Source organism: Salvelinus alpinus, chromosome 16 (assembly GCF_045679555.1).
Source record: "Salvelinus alpinus chromosome 16, SLU_Salpinus.1, whole genome shotgun sequence".
In the NCBI taxonomy this organism is placed as follows: domain Eukaryota; kingdom Metazoa; phylum Chordata; class Actinopteri; order Salmoniformes; family Salmonidae; genus Salvelinus; species Salvelinus alpinus.
Window position 1 is genome coordinate 35,532,170 of NC_092101.1, and position 26,892 is coordinate 35,559,061.

General features: G+C 43.2%; 1 protein-coding gene across 1 annotated transcript; it reads right to left on the minus strand.

The window, feature by feature from the left end:
* Positions 1–10,078: 10,078 nt before the first annotated feature.
* opn7a (opsin 7, group member a) lies at positions 10,079–25,929 on the minus strand. Its single transcript, XM_071346041.1, has 6 exons — positions 23,837–25,929; positions 13,206–13,366; positions 12,898–13,025; positions 12,514–12,656; positions 12,098–12,289; positions 10,079–11,566 (listed from the first exon to the last, which is right to left on the minus strand). Exons 1-6 carry the CDS (start codon positions 23,909–23,911, stop codon positions 10,760–10,762), a joined length of 1,506 nt encoding a protein of 501 aa, XP_071202142.1. The 5' UTR covers positions 23,912–25,929; the 3' UTR covers positions 10,079–10,759.
* Positions 25,930–26,892: the final 963 nt, after the last annotated feature.

The window sequence follows — 26,892 nt, forward strand, 5'->3', positions numbered from 1 at the left end:
TTCTGTCCTTGTCTATTAACGTTGTGTATTATGTCATGTTTCATGTGGACCCCAGGAAGAGTAGCTGCTGCTTTCGCTACAGCTAATGGGGATTCTAATAAAATACCCCAAGAATAAGACTGCTAAACAAGGCCTCTAAATAGCTACCCGGACTACAGTACCTGAATTGACCCTTTAACTAACTATTTTGCACTGACTCTATGCACACCCACTGGACTCTACCCACTACCCACTCTACCCGAAGCTTGATTGAAAATGGCGCAGACAGCGAGGGCTACCATGCTTCTAGTTCAGTATTTTGTTTTTTTAATGTATTATTTCTTACATTATTAGCCCAGAAAATGTTTTGTGTTATTACAGAGCCGGGAAGAACTATTGGATATCAGAGCAGCGGTAACTCACCAGCACTACCAGCATTACGACCAGGAATGCAGCTTTCCCGAATCAGATCCTTTGTTCGCACTCCCCAGGTCAATTGAACTGATTCCAGAGGCCGATCCAAAACACCGCTAGTGGAGGAGAGGTACTCGGAGTGGTTTTCTAGTCCGATGTAGGAGGCGCACACACCACCCACCGCTTCCGAGTATATTACTCGCTAATGTTCAGTCTCTGGATAACAAAGTTGACAAGCTTAGGCGCGAGAATTTCTTTCCAGAGAGACATCAGGGATTGTAACATACTGTTTCACGGAAACATGGCTCTCTCGGAATATACTGAGTACTGTACGTCCAGCCAGTTGGTTTCTTAGTTCATCGCACAGACAGGAATAAATATCTCTCCGGGAATAAGAAGGGAGGGAGTGTGTTTCATGATTAACGACTCATGGTGTGATTGTGATAACATGCAGGAACTCAAGACCTTTTGTTCACCCGACCTAGAATACCTTCCAATCAAATGCAGATTATATTATCTCCCAAGAGAACTCTCTTCGGTTATAGTCACATCCGTGTATATCCACCCTCAAACTGATACCACGACGCCCCTCAAAGAAATTCACTGGTCCTTATGCAAACTGGAAACCACATATCATGAGGCCGCATTTATTGTCGCTGGGGATTTTAACAAAGCAGCAAAATGCTGCTGAAGTTCTATCAACACTGACTGTAGTACTCGCACTGCTAAAACACTCGACCACTGCTACTCCAACTTCCAGGATGGCTACAAGGCCCTCCCCCACGCTCCTTTTGGCAAATCTGACCACGACTCCATTTTTATCCTCCCTTCCTATAGGCAGAAACTCAAAACAGGAAGAAACCCATGCTAAGGACTATTAAACGCTGGTCTGACCGATCAGAATCCACGGCTCAAGATAGTTTTGATCACGCTGACTGGGATATGTTCCGGGTAGCGTCCAATAATAATATTGGCGATTATACTGTTACGGTGACTGAGTTGATCAGTGTATAGAAGATGTTGTACCCACTGTGACTAAAACCTACCCTAACCAGAAACCGTGGATCGATGGCAGCAGTCGCACAAAACTGAAAGCGCGAACCACCGCATTTAACCATGGCAAGGTGCCTGGGAATATGGCAGAATACAAACAGTGTAATTATTCGCTCCGCAAGGCAATCAAACAGGCAAAACGTCAGTATAGAGAAAGTGGAGTCACAATTCAACGGCTCAGACACGAGACGTATGTGGCACACACACAACTACACTTTTTATATCCTGTATTTCTGAAGATATGTTGCTTGAAGATAACCTCATTCACAGTTTTTTAATCCAACATCCTCCCTTTTTCAGAGAAAAATGTCACATTCAGGATATTCATAAACACATGCATTTCACAGGCATCTTCCTTCATATTTGGTTAATTCAACGAGCACTCATCAGTTACGTCTAATTAGTACAACAAAGTTAGTTTAATGTCTTTACAAACTAAGGATTCATATTCATTTAAAAAAACACCAGCTGAGTCAAGTCAGCTGTGTTCCAAGTAAACAAGATTTAGGTTGTGTCCCAAATGGCACCCTATTCCCTATATACATGGTCTGTCTGATGACACAGGTTTCACACATTTCCCATCAGGCACCATTCCATAAACTGATCCTCATTATGGCCAAGGAATGTTACATGGAATCCTAATTTTAGATCCATGCACATAACTCAAAAAGTTCCCCTTTGACATCCTTGCATGGTTTAAATTTTTTATTACACAAAAGTCTAACATGCTGACCAAACCGTCTGCGTTCGGTGCGCGAGCGTTGCAAAATAAATGTACACATACATGTTATTCAACGTGCTTCTATTTTCGACCCTTGAGACCCTTTTGTTGCCTATTTTGCATGTTATTTTGGCATTAGTACATGTCACATATCAGTTTGCAAACAATGAGTTAATAAAGCTGCATACAAAACATGGTCTCTTTTTTGCTTTCATGAGTAAGGCAGCCCCAAAATGCAGGTGTTTCAGTCTAGCTCAGTGCTTTCTGTGGTGGTGGGGCATCCAGCGGAAAATACGTAGCATAGGGGTTGGTAATGTCACTCATGGAGACACTACGTCACCGCAAAATCTACGGATAGAGCTCGAAAATTCAAGCCCCTTGGGTGCTACCATAGAGTTACATTAGAAGTGTCCATCCAAGAAGGCTCAAGGTCATTGACTGCAGATAAAATTGTCAAATCACATATCTACCATAGTTTTGATTGGATTGATTATGTCAACAACATACTTTCAAAATCTTAGCTAGCAAGCTCGACAAGCAGTCATCATCATGAATCATGTCAAAAATCTACTGGCAAATCCTTTTCAATCCTTAACATATAAAGTAAAATTATAGATAAATGCATCAGTCCTCATCGGCCATTGGACATAAACATTACACAGGTTGGAAATTGTTGCCAACCGCAATATAAAATCCACAGAACAACAAATGAGGAGAGATTAATAAAACTAGGTTCCCCCTTATCTGTGGGTTAAATGTCAGAGTAGAGGACACATAATTGTGTGACTCAAAATGGGTCAAAAAGATCTAGCAAAAAAAAGAAACTTATGCATTTCAGATAAAACCCAATATTTATCTCCCAGGACAAATTAGCTAGCAACAGCAAGCGAGCTAAATGTCCATGAATGTTTTGTGTGTTTATTATTCATGGTTTTTATAGTAAAGACATGTCATTTAACTCTAAAAATTGATTACCTTTTAATGTGCCATGAACACATCTAGTCGATTGTCAAACAATCACTTCAAGAAGTAGGTTATCTGCACACGTTCATCTCCTCCAAAATGAGTCCAGCATCCCAACAGTTCACCCGCCATTTGAATGGAAAGGGGCATTTGTTACAAAAAGTCTTACTGTCAGTAAGTTTTGGAAAAAATTATCAATATATTTAGAGGTCACCCAACCTGATCTCATAGTTTCACTTCTTAACTTGCCGTTATTGTACGAACGTCGATTTTTTTACCCATTAATTCTGCATGATTACAGGGTTAATTCCGCGTGGTTACAGGGTTAAAACAGAAACAACTTAAAGGATTAAGTTAAGGTATTCATTTCGAGTGGTTAAGGTTAGGGCTGTGATTTGGGGAAGGCTTAAAACAAAATACTTAAAAACAATGTGCTGTTTCCATTGAGTATCATCGAGTACTCTCCCTGCTTACTAAAGAACTGTGAGCTGCTGTGGTCTAAGCAATGTGCTCTGGCTCTGAGCCTTGTGAGATTGCCTTATATATGGAATGAGACTGGGCTCATATATAGACATCCTCAGGACCTTTTCAAACGTTCGAAATCTTTCTTGTGACCAGCCTTGGCCACGCCGCTGTTTGGCACACAAATATATACAGTTGAAGTCGGAAGTTTACACACACTTAGGTTGGAGTCATTAAAACTCGTTTTTTAACCACTTCTTGTTAACAAACTATAGTTTTGGCAAGTCGGTTAAGACATCTACTTTGTGCATGGCACAAGTAATATTTCCAACAATTGTTTACAGACAGATTATTTCACTTAGGATCACACTGTATCACAATTCCAGTGGGTCAGAAGTTTACATACACTAAGTTGACTGTGCCTATAAACAGCTTGAAAAAATCCAGAAAATAATGTCATGGCTTTAGAAGCTTCTGATAAATTATGTCAATTAGCCTGAGTCAATTGGAGGTGTACCTGTGGATGTATTTCAAGGCCTACCTTCAAACCTCAGAGCATGCGCAGACCAGCTGGCTGGTGTGTTTACGGACATATTCAATCAATCCTTATCCCAGTCTGCTGTTCCCACATGCTTCAAGAGGGCCACCATTGTTCCTGTTCCCAAGAAAGCTAACTGAGCTAAACGACTACCGCCCCGTAGCACTCACTTCCGTCATCATGAAGTGCTTTGAGAGACTAGTCAAGGACCATATCACCTCCACCCTACCTGACACCCTAGACCCACTCCAATTTGCTTACCGACCCAATAGGTCCACGAGACCCTGGGTCTCGACCCCGCCCTGTGCAACTGGGTACTGGACTTCCTGACGGGCCGCCCCCAGGTGGTGAGGGAAGGTAACAACATCTCCACCCCGCTGATCCTCAACACTGGGGCCCCACAAGGGTGCTTTCTCAGCTCTCTCTTGTACTCCCTGTTCACCCACGACTGCGTGGCCATGCACGCATCCAACTCAATCATCAAGTTTGCGGACGACACTAGAGTGGTAGGATTGATTACCAACAACGACGAGACGGCCTACAGGGAGGAGGTGAGGGCCCTCGGAGTGTGTTGTCAGGAAAATAACCTCACACTCAACGTCAACAAAACAAAGGAGATGATTGTGGACTTCAGGAAACAGCAGAGGGAGCACCCCCCTATCCACATCGACGGGACAGTAGTGGAGAGGGTAGTAAGTTAAGTTCCTCGGCGTACACATCCTGGACAAACTGAATTGGTCCACCCACACAGACAGCGTTGTGAAGAAGGCGCAGCAGCGCCTCTTCAACCTCAGGAGGCTGAAGAAATTCGGCTTGTCACCAAAAGCACACAAACTTCTACAGATGCACAATCGAGAGCATCCTGTCGGGCTGTATCACCGCCTGGTACGGCAACTGCTCCGCCCACAACCGTAAGGCTCTCCAGAGGGTAGTGAGGTCTGCACAACGCATCACCGGGGGCAAACTACCTGCCCTCCAGGACACCTACACCACCCGATGTCACAGGAAGGCCATAAAGATCATCAAGGACAACAACCACCCGAGCCACTGCCTGTTCACCCCGCTATCATCCAGAAGGCGAGGTCAGTACAGGTGCATCAAAGCGGGGACCGAGAGACTGAAAAATAGCTTCTATCTCAAGGCCATCAGACTGTTAAACAGCCACCACTAACATTTAGTGGCCGCTGCCAACATACTGACTCAACTCCAGCCACTTCAATAATGGGAATTGATGGAAATTTAATGTAAAAATGTATCACTAGCCACTTTAAACAATGCCACTTAATATAATGTTTACATACCCCACATTACTCATCTCATATGTATATACTGTTCTCTATACCATCTACTGCATCTTGCCTATGCCGTTCTGTACCATCACTCATTCATATATCTTTATGTACATATTCTTTATACCTTTACACTTGTGTGTATAAGGTAGTAGTTGTGGAATTGTTAGGTTAGATTCAGGGGCGAAAATCTGAGATCAACCTTGGAGGGGACAATTACATTAAATTTTCTCAAGAGCAATTCCTGAGGGGGACACCAAAAGTAGTGCTGTAACACATAGCATACGTTGTTAAATGTATATTGAGGAACCATAATTCCTACAACTGGATAATTGATAGGTACAGTAGTTAACTGAAGGGTTTTCCCAACTTGTTCAAATGTTTAAATCATTATAATTCTACTACTAATAATAGTTATAGCAGTGCTCCTTACCAGTCCAGTATGTATGCAGGTATTCGTACTTACAACCAGCAATATCAAGAAAGGTCAGTAGGTGACAATGGTACTGTACACTGTATGGGTGTAGTTTTCATAAATACAATGAACATGGTGTGATCACATCTAAAAGAATCTCCATTGAGAACCATCACAAAGTTGGTCTCCGTATTGAATTGACCTTTTAATTTGACTTTTTCTGATACATTTATATAGTCATTAAATATGTGCACCTGGCCTGAGTCTACAATATTTTTGCAAGAACAAAAAGCTTAAAATAAGTACAGTTCTAAAAGCAAAATAACTACTTCAATGAAAAACCCAAATAAATCAAACAAAATATCCTTCAGTCAGTGTCTCAACTCTTCAAACAGCAGCTATGGACAAGTATGTCGCACAAAGTATGCAATTTTAAATAAAATAACATTAAATAAATCATTTGTAAGTGTACTGAAAACTACTAAACAAAAGAACAACTATCAATTACACCATGGGTTCTCAAACAGGGGTCCATGGACTAATTGCAAGGGGTCCGTGAAATAAAAAAGTGTAATGAATGTAGTCAGTACCACAAGGTTTCCAGTAAGTTTACATATAATATAGAGGGGGTGGAGGTCCCTGAGGACCGCTCAAAACCTTGCCTGCCTTGCCTCAAAATATGCAGGGGTTCCAGTACCCCAAAAAGGTTGAGAACCACTGCTATACACACTACTGAACAAAAGAACCGAGCATATGTTTGCGGGTTTCCTCAACACTTCAGTTGCCACTTTCGCAATGCCCTCGCCTGTTGTCTCCGACACCCTGTATAGCCCAATAAACTCCTTGTGAGGGACATGGTCATGGTCAACATAACGCAGACAGACATTCTCCTGTTCAGCACCAGAGACATCTTGAGTACCATCAACAATTAATGAAAATTGTACAATCGGAAGAGACCTAATCTCAGCTGCAATGCCTCGAATGACTATTGGCCATGATGTTCAGAATTTCATTCTGTGCTTTGGGGCCTGTGTACATTGTGGTACGCTCTGTTAACCACTTCAGTAAAATGGGATCATCCTCTTCTGCCCTAAGTTTCAAAATCTGGTATGAATTCCCACTGTCATCCGTGTGGCCTCTAAAGGCTTGTCCCTGTCTTACTACATGCCGCACCGATCTAACAATTTTCATCAAGCAATGCCTTGCGTCATCCTGCTGTTTACCCCACGCGCTGGACATAACTGGACACTGATTGGATTTAGCTGGTGTGCTGTTACAATTACAAAGTGGCGGTGGGTTTGGCAATTTTGATGTGCTGTGAATTTTTCAATGGCTTTTCTCCAGTTCCTAAATCCTGCACTAATGAAGGCAGCATCAGCTCTTTGGCCAAAAGATGGCTGGCTTGAAAACCCTTGGCTACAGTGAAAACACAACACTCCTTTTATTGATGGATTATAATGTAGCCAGGGGAAATCGCGAAACCATCTCTCTTGAAACGTCAACACTCTGTTGGCAAGAGTTTGCGGTTCTATAAATTGTGGGTGTGGCTGATATGGTTTTGTGCCATCACTGTGGTAACTGGACAATGCTGTGCCACTGTCCCCTATACTGGTGCTGCTGGCAACAAGGGTGACACTTGGTCCTGCCGTGGCTGTGACACTGTCCTCTGAAGTCTCTCTCCCTGGCTCTTTCCCTTTCACCACCCTAACTGACTCAGTCTGTCTCCTAGAAAATAAATAAGGTGTTTGCCGTACTCCTAACTACCGGTACCCAAAACTACACAATTAATCACAACAGCAATACCATTGCCGTAAACAAATCTTAGTTTAGTCACCAGTTTAAGTTGAGAGTGGGGGTATCCATGGCATTTTCCAATTATGTCCCTATTTTACAAGTCAAAAAAATTGAGAACCTTTCATAATGTTGCCAAACAAAGACTCAACAAACTTACCTGAGACTCCCTGTCTGCCAATCTGTCCCTGCATATCTGTCCCCAGCTCTGCTGTCTGTGTGCCATCTGTTGCCTGCTCTGCCTAATGACATCATTGTGAAACATTTCCATTAGCATTTCACTTCTTTCTTATGAACATTTTATCAACTAGTCTTTGAGATATTAGGATACTAGAGTTCCTCCTATGCGTTTTGGTGTACTGACAAATACTCTGATGTCCGTCTTTTTTCTACCTGGCTGGCTGGCTGGCCTAGCTGCACACACACACATTTACACAACACATGCTGCAACCTTTTGTAATTTAAATAGTTTGTTTCATATTGGCTGGCTTCCAACAATAGCTGAATTTGTAAAGCTAGCGAGCACCAATTCCGTTTCTGTGTGTTTGCTATAATCTTTGCTACCTGGTTAAATTAGGTGAAATAAAATAAAATAAAAAAAGTTCACTAGCGTCAATTTATCTTTTGCAACGAGACCATTATATATATTTAAGACAATGGTAGAAGAGAGTGTAGTTCTGTTCTGTTCAGTTTGGACTTCAGTTTATCGCTAACCTTATCACAGGGACGTCGAAGCACTACAGCTGCATGCTGATCTTGGAATAAACTGACGATAGCAAAGATTCCATCTTTGACGACGCCACATAAATGGAATAGGTACTAGCTAGCTTGATAGTTAATGTTTGCTTTAGTTTGCGCGCTAGCTCTGCAAATTCAGCTAGTGTGTGAACCCTGCCAACATAAAAATAAATAAATAACATTGCTATGGACCTGCTATGGATTGACTGGATTAACCTCACGTCAGTCAGTTACGTACATGTCCCTTTCGGACAGTAGATACGAACCCTTTATTACCTTGCCAGCTAAAGAACTGGCAGTGGATCAAACCATTGTGAGGCAAAGGGCGGGGGGGGGGGGTCGCAATCTTTTGAAATTTAAGCGCGCTATTAAGTGTCTATAATCAGCACAAGTGCTTTCATTGCGTATTATTAATATTATTGAAATTACATAATTATGTTTACAGTGATATATTGGGGGGGACAAATCATATTTTTCCCAAGATGGGGGGGTCGTGTCCCCCCCGCCCCCCCTGGGATTTCCGCCTATGGTTAGATTACTCGTTGGTTATTACTGCATTGTCGGAACTAGAAGCACAAGCATTTCGCTACACTCGCATTAACATCTGCTAACCATGTGTATGTGACAAATAAAATTTGATCTCAGTGCCTCTTTGCTTGACATCATGGAAAAACCAAAAGAAATCAGCCTAGACATTAAAAATTGTAGACCTCCACAAGTCTGGTTCATGCTTGGGAGCAATTTCCAAATGTCTGAAGGTACCACGTTCATCTGTACACACAATAGTACAGAAGTATAAACACCATGGGACCACGCAGCCGTCATACCGCTCAGGAAGGATACGCGTTCTGTCTCCTAGAGATGAACGTACTTCGTTGCAAATCAATCCCAGAAGAACAGCAAAGGACCTTGTGAAGATGCTGGAAGAAACAGGTACAAAAGTATCTATATCCACAGTAACTCGAGTCCTATATTGACATAACCTGAAAGGCCGCTCAGCAAGGAAGACACCACTGCTCCAAATCCGCCACAAAAAGACAGACTACGGTTTGCAACTGCACATGGGGACAAAGATCGTACTTTTTGGAGACATGTCCTCTGGTCTGATGAAAGAAAAATGGAACTGTTTGGCCATAATGACCATCCTTATGTTTGGGGACAATTGTTGATGGAAAATGATGTGGATATATTGAAGCAACATCTCAAGGCATCAGTCAGGAAGTTAAAGCTTGGTTGCAAATGGGTATTGCAAATGGACAATGACCCCAAGCATACTTACAAAGTTGTGGCAAAATGGCTTAAGGACAACAAAGTCAAGCTATTGGAGCGGCCATCACAAAGCCCTGACCTCAATCCCATAGAACATTTCTGGGCAGAACTGAAAAAGCGTGTGCGAACAAGGAGGCCTACAAACCTGACTCAGTTACACCAGCTCTGTCAGGAGGAATGGGCCAAAATTCACCCAACTTATTGTGGGAAGCTTGTGGAAGGCTACCCGAAACGTTTGACCCAAGTTAAACAATTTAAAGGCAATGCTACCAAATACTAATTGAGTGTATGCAAACTTCTAACCCACAGGGAATGTGATGAAAGGAATAAAAGCTGAAATAAATCATTCTCTCTACTATTATTCTGACATTTCACATTCTTAAAATAAAGTGGTGATCCTAAGTGACCTAAAACAGGGAATTTTTACTAGGATTAAATGTCAGGAATTGTGAAAAACTGAGTTTAAATGTATTTGGCTAAGGTGTATGTAAACTTCCGACTTCAACTGTAACACTGTAGAGAAACAACAGTGGACAAAAGGGACATGTTGAAAGCTTATGCCTTTAGTAACTCTGAGAGACTAAAATATCAATGTTGAAAAAGAAAAGGTGTCAAACACAGCTTTGCTCTGAACAATATGTTCTCTTTAAGTAAGGTTTATCATCATCAACACACCAATATTGTTAATATCTACTGTCAACAAATTATTATTTTGAAAATATGTAAACTATAATTGAAACCAGTCATGATCATCTTATTTCTCTTCATACCCAAAAACTAAAGGGATTGCCATTGATTGGTTGAGGTGCACCTCAACTCTGAGCTGGTTGGTTGAGGTCTACCTCTGCTCACATCTGATTGGGTGAAGTTGTACTGGTTAAAGGGATAAGAACCTGTTGCAACATTATGACCTATTCAATGAGACATACAGTACAACTAACTAATGAATAAATAAATAAACTCATATATTAATAGTCACTTTTGATTTAGAAAATGGCACAGATTTACCTTACAAACAGACATTCGTAAAAAAACAAACACATCTTTGTCTTAAGACATAGATGTTAAGAAAATACATTCATAAAAGAGAGGCTGTGTACGTGTGTGTATAAAGGTCTGTGTGTTTCTCAGGGTCTGGCAGCCTTGTAGTGGGAGGGGACTGTCTCCAAGGTGATCTCTAGACTGTCTATCTCTGAGCTCTTCCTACCACTTACAATGACGCGTACACTCTTTTTTGCGTTGGGGACCGGGGGTGGAGTTTTGCCCGGGGTTACGGGAGGGCCTGGTGCGGGGGGTACAACAGGAGACACACTATCCTGTAGTGAGAGCTGTACAGTGTTCACGTTGACATGACAACATCTCGGATACTGTTTAAAACACTCAAACGTATCCTGGCAGTGCTCGCAGGGGCATTGCGAGGAGCATAGCACTGCGTGGGCTGCGGCAGCAGTGGTGACCACATTGGGGGCGGAGTTTGATTCTGATCCCCGCGGGCATAGCCAGCGTAGCGTAACGGCAAGGACGGAGCGGTAGTAGAAGCGGCGGAGGTGGCGGACACAGCGACACTGGAAAACACAGGCCCTGTGGAGGGAGTGAAGGTCTTTAGACAAGAGGTGGCGGACACAGCGACACTGGAAAACACAGACCCTGTGGAGGGAGTGAAGGTCTTTAGACAAGAGGTGGCGGACACAGCGACACTGGAAAACACAGGCCCTGTGGAGGGAGTGAAGGTCTTTAGACAAGAGGTGGCGGAAGTTGGGCTTCAGCAGCAGATAGACCAGAGGGTTGTAGAGGGTTGAGGACTTAGCAAACACGGCAGGGATGGCAAAAGCCATCGGAGGGATGGAGTCCATGTGACCAAACGCTGCCCACATGGAGACCAGGGCGTAGGGACTCCACGCTGTGAAGAAACCAATACACACCGCCACACTGAGCTAGAGGGAGGGAGGGGACAGAGATAGTCAGAAAGAGGAGAGAGAGTCAGAGAGAGCGAGACAGAAACAACCATTATTCTACATAAAGAATTCAATAGTCTTGGTACAGTTTGTTAGATGTCAAGGAAATGTATTCTTTGCTGCAAATGTGAAATATGACTTTTCAAAGAGAGACAAAGCTACTGCATACCAAGCCCCGTCTGGGACCATTACAACGTCAAGCTAAACTGTTCTGTCCATTCAGGAGAGAAACCTTTATTGCATAGTGATTGGCGTGTCGTAGCTGCATTGAGCCAGGTAGTTAAAGCGTATTGAGGAAATAGTCTGACTATCGCCACAGAGTTTCTAAGCCCATTGGCTCAACATCGCGATACTTCCGGGAACACAGTTTTCTTCCCCCCATATACATCATTACGCGATGCTCCTCACCTCCGCTTCATCCAAAAATCTAAAAGAATAACAACGTAGGTGGGGCAGTGGGTGGGGCATTCCATCTTTAATGACGTGTGTGTGTGTATCCTATACCGTTACCTTCACTATGGTGGTCTGTACATTCCCCATGTGTGTTTGTTGTGAGACGTGTTGCTCCACTGCTCTCCGTGACTCCCTGACCGTGACCAGGATCTGTGAGTAGGCGGAAGTGATGACACAGCAGGGCAGGACGTAGCAGCAGAGGAACAGTGCCACCGTGTAGGACCTCGCCACACTGTCCCGGTTGGACCGCTGTAGAATGAATGAATGATGATTTGTATTTGTGTCAAATCGCCCATAGCGACTTACTTTGAAAGTGTGTCAGATAATGCTGTAAGTTAAAATGTACAAACAGTTCATTCATAACCTTTGGGGTTCCACTGACGACTATAAATAAATAATCTAAAGTGTTAAATAGTAACAAAGACTCCATGAACAAAGTAATAGACAGAATAAATAAGTAAGAGGAGACGAACCTGCCAGTCGATACAGCAGGCCGTTCCGTAGGGCTCTGGGCCGTATGCACCCCAATGGGCTAGAGGGGAACAGGCAAACACCAGGGCATACGCCCACGCACACGCTATCAGGATACGACCATGGTCTGGGCAGAACCTGTTACCTGTGGGGGAGGGATCATACACAGTCAGCCATAGTGTGGTCAGAATCAGTAACGTTTGATGCTTATGTGGTCAAGAGCACATTCTGCAATTCATATTGCAGAAACAGTCACAGATATAGACGGTCATGTGGTCAGACAGTTGTAGAGTGGTCGTAGTTTGGTCAGAGACAATAACAACAAGAGATTGTCATAGTGTGGGTCCAAGATGGTCATGTTGAGGTCAGCGGTGCTGTGGTCTTACCATAGAGAGGGTAGCAGACCTTGAGGCAGCACACAGTACTGAGGATGGTCAGGGTGGTCAGACTGCAGATACCAAACAACACTCCACAGAAGGCATAGACCAGACACACAGTCTTACCATACAACCACCTGGGAGAGAGAGAGGAGAGGCGGATGGGCAGAGGGAGGGGAAGGGGGAGAGAGGGGGGGAGATGCAGGAAGGAAGCGAGAGAGTTGTTATTACTCAGATAGTAAATCAGCTGAGTGAGTGTATGAATCTGTTTAATAGGCATGTGTGTGTGCACGTGTAGGTATTTGTATCCAACCAACCTGTGGTAGATACTAGATGTCACAGCCAGGGGGTAGAGGCTAAGGGTCATGCCCAGGTCACTGACAGCCAGGTTAATAGTGAAGAACTCTGCTGGTTTCAGCAGCATCTTCTTATTATAGGAGACAGAGTAGTATGGTGTTACCCACCAGAGAACACACACCTGGGGGAGGGAGGGAGAGAGAAGAACATTTTAATTTAAAACCCTTTATTAGGTTAACATCATACAAAACACAAACGCATAAAACATTACAAATCTGAAGGCGGTCCAATATGAGTAGCACTTTAGGGAACCCGGCCCTGCTTCACAATAATCTGATTTAGAGTCCAACCACAATCAGCCATCCAGTCAGCCAGCAAGTCAGTCAGCCAGCCTGCTGTATAACCAGTCAGTTAGTCAGTCGGTCAGCCAGTCCTGCCCCTACAGAGCGCTCTGAGCCACCAGCAATCTCGAGCCTATTGTTTTCCTGCCTGTTGTCTGAGGCGTGATTATGTCTTTAAACGCTGCCTGTTCCTTTAATAAAACCTTATTATTACACTAATAAACATAGCAGGGGGTGTTTACGGGGTACTGAGAGATACACGTGTGTTGTGTTTAGGTACTTTATGGGAGGTTAACGCAATAAACACTTAGTGACTAATCACCCCTTTGTCTCTAAGTTACTGTTTTTGTGTACACACACTAATCACCTTTCAACTGAACACAGGCAGAAAGGAAAAAATTGCCCACACTGTAGATGTCTATCAGTCCGCTAATACAGGACTAGTAAAGGCCCATTGCACTACTTTTGTGAATTTTTTTACTAAATGTATTTGAGTGTTTACCAGCATTTGTAACTTGAGTCTTATAATTATCTGTATGTTCCAGAGATTTCTGTACATCTTTAGCTGACACTCTAGGATTCTTCTTAACCTCTTTGAGCATTCTGCACTGTGCTCTTGCAGTCATCTTTGCAGGACGGCCACTCCTAGGGAGCGTAGCAACAGTGCTTAACTTTCTCCATTTATAGACAATTTGTCTTACCGTGGACTGATGAACATCAAGGCTTTTAGAGATACTTTTGTAACCCTTTCCAGCTTTATGCAAGTCAACAATTCTTAATCTTAGGTCTTCTGAGATCTATTTTGTTCGAGGCATGGTTCACATCAGGCAATGCTTCTTGTGAATAGCAAACTCAAATTTTGTGAGTGTTTTTAATTGGGCAAGGCAGCTCTAAGCAACATCTCCAATCTCGTCTCATTGATTAGACTCCAGGTTAGCTGACTCATGACTCCAATTAGCTTTTGGAGAAGTCATTAGCCTTGGGGTTCACATACTTTTTCCAACCTACACTGTGAATGTTTAAATATCTGTTAAAATAGACACCAAAAACTACAATAATTTGTGTTATTAGTTTAAGCATACTATGTTTGTCTATTGTTGTGACTTAGATGAAGATCAGATCAAATTTGATGACCAATTAATGCAGAACTCCAGGTAATTCCACAAGACTCACATACTTTTTCTTGCCACTGTATGCCAGGGAGATAGCCTCCACAATCCAATGAGGAAGATGCTGCTTGGAAGTGGCCCTACCCCGAGCTTGTCACAAATGTGGATAACCTTGGTCCTTTCCAAAGCACAACCTCTGTTGTTCACTGAAAGCAAACAGAGGAGGTGAAAAGGGGAACAGCTTGAAAGCCAGGGACCTGTAAGACATAACCATGGGAGCAAAAGCTGCATTAGGACGTAACATCACTTTGGAGTTGCCAGGCGCAAACTCCAAACAGGAAGAGTGTACTGAGTGCGACGTCAAGGCCATGAGCAGGGCAGTCTTGTAGGAAAGGACCTTCAGGTCTACAGACTCCAATAGTTCAAATGGAGGCTCACACAGAGAGTACAGGACCAAAGCCAGATCTCAGGTCAGTGCCATAGGCCTTTCAGTAACTGCACCACCAGAGGATGAGACCCCGGGGGCCTTCAGTAACTGCACCACCAGAGGATGAGACCCCGGGGTAAAGCCGTCAACCGCTACATGACACCTGAGATGGCTGCCATATAAACCTTTAATGTGGAAAAAGAAAAGCCCTGCTCAAAAATATCTTGTAAGAACATTAAAATGTCCACCAAAGACCTCTCAAAGGGAGAAACTCCTTTAACTTGACACCAACCCTCAAAAGCACGCCACTTAAATGTACACAATCCTCTCGTAGAGGACGCACGCGCTGACTGTACAGTCATAATCATGTTCGAGGCTTAACCCCTAGCCGTGAAATTTAACCTTTCAGAAGCCAAACCCACGGATCCTCTTATCTTCGGTTGCGGGTGCCAAACTCTCCCATTTGCCTGGGACAATAGATCCCGACAATACAGAGCCCCACACGGGTCCTCGCCCAACAGATGGATGGTCTCCGGGAACTAGGGTTGTCTAGGCCAACGGGAAGCCACCAAAATCGTCAACAGACCCTCTACACAGTGGCCTGAATCAGGACCACCGGAGGAACGCATAGAGCAGGGTTCGAGGCCACTGATACGCCAAAGCCGTTTTCTCGCGATGCGTAAGATCTACGTCGGCCCTGCCAAACAGGTCCGATATCAGGGCCACCACCGAGGGCTGCAGTCTACACTCCGTGGGACGCTCCGACTGCAATAGCCGACGATGTGTGAGCATTTTGAACTTGCAACCTTGAGGTGCTTGTTTAAAACACGTCCAGGATGGAACACAATATTTCATCGCTCTTGGGAACTAAGAAGTACCAACTGTGCCAAACCCTCTGTACTTCTGACATGGGGACCACCCGAATAGCCTGCTTTTAAAAGGAGAGAGGAAATCTCCTCTCTCAAGACAGGCGCTAGGACCTCGGGACCATTGAGGTAATGACGCCACTGGATGGAGCACGCTGCCAGTCAGCCATACATTCTTTCCCGAAGGGGCAGAGTGCCACCCTGAGGACTGGGATCATTTGGTTATTTTCGTCATGCTTGTTTCATATTCCCTACTCCTGACAACCGTGTGTCTGAACGTGGGGAAGAAACTGTGCGTTCTGATTCCTGGCCCACACTGGGTTAGCCTTTGGAGATAAGTTACACAACACTTATCTGAGAAATCTTTAAACAGGGGTAAAGCAATGCTTCACCGCTGCAGGGACAGAAGGTAAATACCTTCCCCCAAACCTGGAGGAACTCCTCTGCGGGAGAGAAAACGCCATTAAAAGGCGTATTCACCACCAAAAGGTTCACTCTCCCCCGCCGAATCCAAACCCCTGACTTCAGGCTGCCCAGGACTGAATCATTCGATTCACACTTTGAAAAGCCTCTAGACCCAATCAGGGATAGTATATCATCCCCGAACTCTGAACACTGGAATGAGCCTCACTCGGCTGGGAAGACACCCCTATCAACGCCGACCACCAACTTTCTTCACAAAGTCAGCCCTACTCCCAATGGAAGTTCAGCCCAGCCGGAGACAATGGTCACTTGAACTGGCCCCGAGCTAAGGCCTCCTGAGCGTGTTTTCACCCCAGGACAGCCCTTGTGAGTATCGTTAATTTTCATTGTGAAACCACCTGACCTAAGTCACGGTCAGAGGTTCAAACTCAGCTGGTTAGCCTTTTTGAACTTACTCTTACCACTGGCCATCTTATTCAAGCAAGGAAGCACTGGCTACACAATCAAAGCAGAAAGTAGTAGGTTTTTTAGCCAACACAAATCTTACCCAAATAAGACAGCTTTGGCTGCACAAGCAAACCATAAAGTAGCTTTCTTTTAGCAAACACAAAAACCAATGCCCAGACCCAAAACATCTAGGGGGATGAATACTCTCTCCCCACTAACAGACACCTAAGTCAGAGCCCAATCTCATAGCCTTTGTGGGCTTGACATTTTTGTAAATTGCGTGACACATTCTTCCTTCAGGTGAGCTGAAGAGCAAAGAATTTAGGAAATGCGAGCCCCGATATTATAACCAGGAAGGCGGGGCTTCCGCGAGCAGGCTCGGCATCCATTGGCCCTTTGGGTGTGATTTTAGTTTGCTTCAGGTGAATAGGATCACAAATTCTACACCACAATGGCAGAGTCATGTCTTAAGTATAAAACGAATAATGACTCAATAATCCATGCTTTCTGGGAATGCTATAAAGTGCAGAAGTTGTGGGTGGAGGTAGAAAGTTGTCGGTCAGAAGTATTACAATTGAAACGTACTTTTAATCCATATTTCAAGACAAGGCATATGGGGGTGTAGTGAGATAATCATCTAGCCCATTGGGTCTCTTATCACTCATCTTGAAAAAACGTATACTAAATACATGGAAATTAATCACCATCATTAACACAATGGAAAAATCTAAATTATTTATTATTTAAATATTGACAGCATGGGCGACTGAGAAAAACTAATTGACACAATTTAAGGCCAAGTGGCATACAATAATGCAGGCACTAGAGATGGGGGTGTGAGCATGCGGGTCTGAGCAGATGACATTTAGTCATTGTTTGTGTGCATCTATAAGTTGTTCGTTTGTATAAGAAGTACACACACAAAAAAATTAAGGCATTAATCGTTGACTCCCATAGTATGGTATACCATGTGACCGACTGTAATGGACCAGAAAGACACAGGCAAAGATTTGTTTAATGTATAGGAGTGGGTGTCGCAAGAAAAGAGCATGAAAGTGAGGGGTGGGGAAGGTGAAGAAAACACAGGGTGCCAGTGTGGCTGGGAAAGTATATGTCTGAACACATAAACGCTAGCAAACAGAGTGTGTATAGGGTAGAATTACCGAAGCAGGCGTCTCACCTAGTTTTCTTAACTCCCTATTAATTAACTTTTTAAGGCTAGGGGGCAGTATTCAGAAGTTTGGATGACTGAGGTGCCCAAAGTAAACTGCCTGTTACTCAGGCCCAGAAGCTAGGATATGCATATGCATGGTAGTATTGGATAGAAAACACTCTAAAGTTTCTAAAACATTTCAAATAATGTCTGAGTATAACAGAACTGATTTGGCAGGCAAAAGCCCGAGGACAATCTATCCAGGAATTGTTTGTTGTTGAGGTCATTGGACTTTCCAATGCTTTTCTATGGGAAAGCCTAATTATTAGTACCCAGATTGCAGTTCCTATGGCTTCCACTAGATGTCAACAGTATTTAAAATGGTTTGTTGTTTTTTCCCCGAATAATTAAGAAGTATTTGTATTCTTTCTAAGTGTCATTCAGAAGGACTCTAGTCTTTTGGTGCGCGTGAATTAGTGCGCTCTCCTCGTTGTTTTTCTCCGGTATTGAAAACAGTTTATTCCGTCTTAAAGTGTATCGATTATTTACATATTAGGGTACCTGAGGTTGGATTAGAAATGTTGTTTGAAATGTTTGGACCAAGTTTACAGGTAACTTTTTACATTCGTTTGTAGGCATGTTGGGCGAGTTGGAACAGGTGTATTTCTGAATCAAACGTGCCAAATAAACACACATTTTTGGGATATAAAGAAGGACGTTATATTGAACTAAATGACCATTCATTGTGTAACTGGGACCTTTGGGATTGCAAAAAGATGAAGATCTTCAAAGGTAAGCAATTTATTTTATCGCTATTTCTGACTTTCGTGATGCATCTGCTTGGTTGGAAAATGTTTGACTCGCTCCGATGAGGGCGCGCACTATTTATCTCCGGTATTGAATATACTATTTTCCATCTTAAATTGTATCGTTTATTTATATATTAGGGTACCTGAGGATTGATTAGGAACGTTGTTTGACATGTTTGGACCAAGTTTTTTGGTAACGTTTGGGATTGATTTTGTATGCATTTTGAACGAGGGGAAACAGGTGGATTATTGAATGAAGCGTGCCAAATAAACTTACTTTTTTGGGATATAAAGGACTTTATCGAACAAAAGAACCATTTGTTATGTAACTGGGACCCTTGTGATTGCAACCAGATAAAGATCTTTACAAGGTAAAGGATTTATTTTATCGCTGTTTCTGACTTTCGCGATGCATCTGCTTGGTTGGAAAATGTTTTTAATGCCCTTGTATGTGGGGCGCTGTCCTCAGATAATCGTATGGTGTGCTTTCGCCGTAAAGCCTTTTTGAAATCTGACAACGCCGGCTGGATTAACAAGAAGTTAAGCTTTTAAATGATGTATGACACTTGTATTTTCATGAATGTTTAATATTACGATTTCTGTCATTTGAATTTGGCGCTCTGCAATTTCTCCGGATCAACATCAGGTGAAATTGGGTCGCTTGAGGCACGCCTAGCCCAAAGAGGTTTTAAGGCCTTCCTTTACGGCATTTAAACTGAACAAAAATATAAACGCAACATGAAACATTTTCATAGTTACATATAAGGCAATCATTATAAGAATTTGTTCTTAACTGATTGCCTAGTGACATAAAAAGGTTAAATAAAAAATAAATTTTAAAAATATATATAAATGAAAAAGAAACATCCTCTCACAGTCAACTGTGTTTATTTTCACCAAACTTAACATGTGTAAATATTTTTAAGAACCTAACAAGATTCAACAACTGAGACGTAAACTGAACAAGTTCCACAGACATGTGACTAACAGAAATGGAATAATGTGTCCCTGAACAAAGGGGGGCTCAAAATCAAAAGTAACAGTCAGTATCTGGTGTGGCCACCAGCTAAATTAAGTACTGCAGTGCATTTCCTCATCATGGACTGCACCAGATTTTCCAGTTCTTGTTGTGAGATGTTACCCCACTCTTCCACCAAGGCACCTGCAAGTTCCCGGACATTTCTGGGGGGGGGGGGGGGGGGGGGGGGGGGGGACCCTCCGATCCAACAGGTCCCAGACGTGCTCAATGGGATTTAGATACGGGCTCGTCGCTGGCCATGGCAGAACACTGACATTCCTGTCTTGCAGGAAATCATGCACAGAACGAGCAATATGGCTGGTGGCATTGTCAAGTCAGGATGAGCCTGCAGGAAGGGTACCACAGGAGGGAGGAGGATGTCTTCCCTGTAACGCACAGTGTTGAGATTGCCTGCAATGGCAATAAGCTCAGTCCGATGATCCTGTGACACACCGCCCCAGACCATGATGGACCCTCCACCTCGATCCCGCTCCAGAGTACAGGCCTCGGTGTAACGTTCATTCCTTCGACGATAAACGCAAATCTGACCATCCGCCCTGGTGAGACAAAACCGCGACTCGTCAATGAAGAGCACTTTTTGCCAGTACTGTCTGGTGCAGCGACGGTGGGTTTGTGCCCATAGGCGATGTTGTTGCCAGTGATGTCTGGTGAGGACCTGCCTTACAACAGGCCTACAAGCCCTCTGTCCAGCCTCTCTCAGCATATTGCGGACAGTCTGAGCACTGATGGCGGGATTGTGCGTTCCTAGTGTAACTCGGGCAGTTGCTATTGCCATCCTGTACCTGTCCCGCAGGTGTGATGTCCGGCTGTACCGATCCTGTGCAGGTGTTGTTACACGTGGTCTGCACTGGGAGGACGAACAGCTGTCCGTCCCGTCTCCCTGTAGCACTGTCTTAGGCATCTCACAGTACGGACATTGCAATATATTTGGCTGGCCACATCTGCAGCCCTCATGCCTCCTTGCAGCATGCCTAAGGCACGTTCACGCAGATGAGCAGGGACCCTAGGCATCTTTCTTTAGGTGTTTTTCAGAGTCAGTAGAAAGGCCTCTTCAGTGTCCTAAGTTTTCAGAACTGTGACCTTAGTTGCCTACCGTCTGTAAGCTGTTAGGGTCTTAACGACCGTTCCACAGGTGCATGTTCATTAATTGTTTATGGTTCATTGAACAAGCGTGGGAAACAGTGTTTAAACCCTTTACAATGAAGATCTGTGAAGTTTTGGATTTTTATCAATTGTCTTTGAAAGACAGGGTCCTGAAAAAGGGACGTTTTTGATCTGCAGAGAATGGGAGAAACTCCCCAAATACAGGTGGGCCAAGCTTGTAGCATCATACCGAATAAGACTCAAGTCTGTAACCGCTGCCAAAGATGCTTCAAAAAAGTACTGAGTAAAGGGTTTGAATAATTATATAAATGTGATGTGTTTTTTTTATTATACATTTGCAAAAAAAAATGTTTACTTCTTTGTGCTTTGTCATTATGGGGTATTTGTGTAGATTGATGAGAGAAAAAAACGGCATTTTAGAATAAGGCTGTAATGTAACTAAATTTTAAAAAAGTCAAGGGGACTAAATACTTTCTGAACGCACTGTATATAACTTCAAATGATGAATAAAAAAATAATACAGCAGCCAGCTAAGTCTACATGAATGTAGGTGCCCTTGCAAGGTAGGTGTCCTTAATTCAATGCTGATGTTAATGAAGGTCAATAGGTGTGGTGCTTGATAGGTGTGGTGCTTTATAGGTGTGGTGTAGAGAAGGCCGAGATGGCGCTGCACTGCACCGATTAACAACATGTTACTGACGGACCTGTGGGATGGTGGAGCAGGTGAACCAAGACGTCAGCATTCTGAGGGGTATCAAGTAGACCTACATGCAGAAAGACACACACACACACGCAATTAATTTATTTATTTATTTACAAAAAATATGAGTGCTATGCACAGTTCAAAAGCTGACCTCCAAACACAATAAGCAAAGAAAGTAACCTGCTATGAGAAAGGACTTAAAAAAAAATGCAGGCATGATTCATTATTCTACACAACAAAAAAAGATTTTGGCTGCCATTATGTTTTGCTTTATCATAATGTGTTAACATTACATAATCAATTCATGTTTTATGCCAGAATGTAGTGTCTCTTGTAGATTATACTTAATTTGGCGTAATTTGATGTGAACCAGATTACTTCATGCAGAAATCAACTGACCAAATTTCGTTTAGTCTAAAAGTTTTGTTTTGTTTGGGGGCAGAGCTCATTAGAATAATACCCAGCATGCTCTGCAAGTGTTATATATAAAATTAAAATTGGTGGTTTAGAAGACACTTCTATCCAGAGAAACTTCAGTCAGTGCATTCAACTAAGGTTGATAAAACAACCACAAAAGTTAAATGTTTCTGTAGCCATTACTGAGAATGTAGTTTTAGTTAAAGTGGTCTGTTGGTTGGGTAACTTTCTACATAATTGCTGCCAGTTCTGAAGAAAATGAAAAGGCTCACAGAAGAGCAACAGACATATAGGTGCGATAATGTTCTGTACTTAAATCCCTGTTATGCAATTGTTAAATTGGAAATAAAACCTTTGAATGTGAATTACCGGTTTCTTCTCTCTCACTCTGCTCTCACTCTGCGGAGCAGCAAGAGTCAAGAGAAAGAGACAAAGGTGGGAGAGACAGGGAAGATAGAAATTCTTACTCCCTCCCAAGACAGACTAGTACAGAGCCCAGAGGTGTTTCTAGTCCAGTAGAGTCCAGAGGTGTGTCTAGTCAAGTCTGTGTGGCTCTCCTCTGAGCACTATGGCAGACAGTGTGAGACACTGTGACACCCCGCCTGCCAATTTAACAGTGACTGAGAATGACAGACAAGGGTAAAATATATGGAGACAGTGTGCTCTCCCATTGAGCACTAGCAGGCTACAATAACACCTCTAACTGTGAGTGACTATTGCCAGAGGCCCTGGGGGGAGTCATCTTCTACACAGTGACCACACAAACAAACATGATCAATGAACAGCACATTTGTACAGACAATTGCACAGACACTCTCCAATCATAGAGAGAACAGCCCAGGGTGTTACTTAGCCCCTGAGGAGATCAAGTTTTAATTGAATTTAAACTGATTGTTGATGCATTATGGAGCTAAAACCCAGTCATCTAAATGCCCTGGAGGTACAGTAGTGTACACACTACAGCATCTACCCTATAGCCCCTCCAGTCTCCACCACCCCAGGCATGTGCTGCTGCTGCTTGAACCCCTATAGAAGAGAGACTGGACAGTTAGTTTTATGTTAATCTTGTCCACCAGCCAGCGCTCTCTACAGTTTAGCATGGGGATGGGGTTTGTTTTATATTGACCCACCCCACCCCCATTCTGAATACATTAGTGTGTGGTACATGTGAAGGAGGCCAGGAGGCTTAAAACTGGCCACTAGACTCACAACCCTGATATGTTGATTTTATGCTGCTCAACTTTCCCTGTGGCAGGCTATTTTGAGTGGACAAAAACAGCTGAAAATATATGTAGGCCTACATAATAACCACCCATGTCCATCCTTGTTAGTTCCTCCAGCTAATACTGTAGGCTACTCGGACTGAATACCCACAGTAGTTAAGCAAGTCATCATGTGTGCTTTTCAAAAGTGCAAGGGTCATAGCGATATGTGTGTCATTATATCACTGACAGTGCACAGAGTAAAACTATGTATACGCAGCAGGTCAAACTGTGCCCATTGTGAGCGCGCAGTGTGGCAGGGACAGCCCCATGGTCAGTATGTCAGTCTCCTTATTCTCGCTGTTTCGGCTCGCGTATCCTGACAGTTTTGTCACTGTAGAATCCAACTGTGGCTGTGCGACATGGTAAAGCGTAAGGTTGACCAACCTTCCCAATTGTTCCAGCAAACAAAACACTCCGTGCTGTCATCCACATAGCCTTCAACTCTTTGTCAGGTCTGATGCATGCGGCACCTGTGGCTATCCATCCTATATACATCCTCTGACTAAAATCACACACCCACCACCCTCTCCCAGTACATCGAGCCTTACCTCTCTGTGGTTCTCTGACTCAGCCAGTCTCAGTCTGTATAATTCCCTGAGAATCGAGGGAACTCCTCCAGTCATGGCGCGAGGATGCCTGTGCGCAGTTGACACTTCACCTGTGAGTGAACGGAAACTGTTCCACACGTTCAAAAGCCGTTAATGACAACGCGTGAATAAAGGACAGTTCCTCTTATGTTAAATCAGAATGGCAGTCCAATCAGGTACAGCGCGAAACGTGGGTAACGGGAGAGGTGTGTACCTAAATCCAATATCCTCCGGCTCAACGCGCATGGCAGTGGGGCAGTAGTGGCGACCTCAGTATTTAGTCAATTTAAAAAAGCCCAACATGTTGCGGGATTGATCACTGACTACACGACATGCCAGTTCACCCGGGTGTCCGCAGATTTCTTTGAATATATCTAAAAGTTCGGATTTAAAGCTACTACCTTGCGCTGTGGAACAGCCCTTTTTAGGTGGGAGATTTATACACATGCGTATCAGACCAATTAAGGAGCCCATCGGGTTCTTTTCTGAAAGAACGACTCTGTGAATGAGGTCACTTTCCCACTACACAGCTGAGGTCGGTTATTGAAGATACCGCTGAGCCGAGCGCCCCTTCCAGGTTCGACAACACAATTATATGCAAATTATTTTCAGAAAAGGATAATAAACCAACCTGAAAACGTGGTTGCCTGTCTTATTATTAAGGGGCTATAATAGCCTAACCAAATAATGTTTCTGAGAAATAGCCTACGCTATGTTTTAAGATTTTTCGAGCTTTTCAGAAAATCAAGATAGGTCATCCGATCATAAAACCAAAGGGACAAGAGGGCCCCCGGGTGCGCGTGCTTACCTCGAGTAGTAAGTAGTCTCTCGTTGACAGACTAAGTAAACATATCTGACCAAATTAAGTGAGATTTTAGTTCTGTGTTGAACGAGATTACTCAGGTTGTGGCGTGTGCAGGTGTGTCAGTCAAATGCGTGATAAAACACTCGAGCACGAAACTCGAGTGTTTTATTTAACATTATTGGAAGTGATACACGTTTACCCTTTACCTGAAGTCAAGGGAATTTTAAACTTCCCTTAACTCAATAGGCTAATAAACTTTTATTTTTCCGACAAAATAACATACGGAAATAGCACCATGCGAGGTTCGAGGGTAGCCGACTTGTCACCAACGTTAACGCTAAACAGCGCAAGTGCCGCACTTCCTCCAGGACTGCCGCGCAGAAGAAATGCTAAGCCGCGCAGAGACGAGTTCGCCTCATTAGTTTGCAGTATATAGATCAACGTTGTTTTCTGTTATCAAATCAACATTCAATCGTCCCCTTTTCAATGCAGCAAATCAAATCTAACTTTGCAAGACTGAGTCTGTGGTTTTGTTATAGGGAGAGCCAGAGCGCAACAGAGAATACATATATTGTCAGGGGAAGCCCACACGCAAGTGAATGCGCTTTTCAGATCACAGCACAGAGCCGCACATTTACTGATATTATTTTCTAGCTAGCGAGTTATTAGCCCAGTTATAGACACGTGTAGGTCAGCAATGGGGAGTTACTGCTTCTCACAAGAGCAGGAAACGCGTAGACTACATTTAAAGCTGTCTTTGAAAAGCCAGTCAGGTAAAACGTATGTCTTAAAGGGGCAGTGTTGCATTTTGCGACAGGCTTGAATATGCAAATAAGCCAATAGGCAGAGGGGTAGCTTACATTGTCTAATTCTCTGTATTGTAATAATAATAATTGTATTTTTTAAAAGTGGTTTCTTGCATCATACAACACAATACAAAGTGATTTAGTCAGCTGTTTGGCCTATGGAGTTAGACCATTTAAAATATACATTCCTGTAAAGCTTAGAGAGGATCTCATGTTAAATATTGTTTTAGAAAAATGGCTACAGGTTCCTCTGCCTCACCTAAAGCCCATTCTGGTGGGAAGCTGCTATTGACCACCAAGTGCTAACAGTCAGTATCTGGATATCGTGTGAAATGCTTGATAATGTATGTGATTTCAACAGAGGTATATTCTCTGGGTGATTTGAATATTGACCAGCAGTCATTGGGCTGCCCACTCAAGAGAAAGCTTCAAACGATAACTAGTGCCTGCAACCTGGTTCAGGTTATCAGTCAACCTACCAGGGTAGTTACAAACAGTACAGGAATGAAATCATCAACATGTATGGATCACATCTTAACAAATGCTGCAGAAATTTGCTTCAAAGCAATATCCAAATCCGTAGGATGTAGTGATCACAATATAGTAGCCATATCAAGGAAAACCAAAGTTCCAAAGGCTGGACCTAATATAGTATATGAGGTCATACAATAAGTTTTGTAGTGATTCCTGTTGTTGATGTAAAGAATATTTGCTGGTCTGTGGTGTGTAATGAGCAGCTAGACGCTGCACTTGACACTTTCATGATATTGCTTATCCTAGTTACTAATACGCATGCACCCATTAAGACAATTACTGTAAAAACTGTTAAACCCCTGTGGATTGATGAGGAACTGAAAAATGGTTTGGTTGAGAGGGATGAGGCAAAAGGAATGGCAAATAAGTCTGGCTGCACAACTGATTGGCAAACGTACTGCAAATTGAGAAATCATGTGACTAAACTGAAGAAAAATAAACTACACTATGAAACAAAGATACATGACAAAGAATGATAGTAAAAAGCTTTGGAGCACCTTAAATGAAATTATGGGGGAAAAAAGGCTAACTCTGCTCCATCATTCATTGAATCAGATGGCTCATTCCTCACAAAGCAAAAATTAAAGCAGGAAGCACCAGTGACTAGGTCAATAAAAAAAGTGGTCAGATGAAGCAGATGCTAAGCTACAGGACTGTTTTGCTTGCACAGACTGGAATATGTTCTGGGATTCCTCTGATGGCATTGAGGAGTACATCACATCAGTCATTGACTTCATCAATAAGTGCATCGATGACGTCAACCCCACAGTGGCAGTACGCATATACCCCAACCAGAAGCCATGGATTACAGACAACATCCACACTGAGCTAAAGGGTAGAGCTGCCACTTTCAATGAGCGGGACTCCAACCC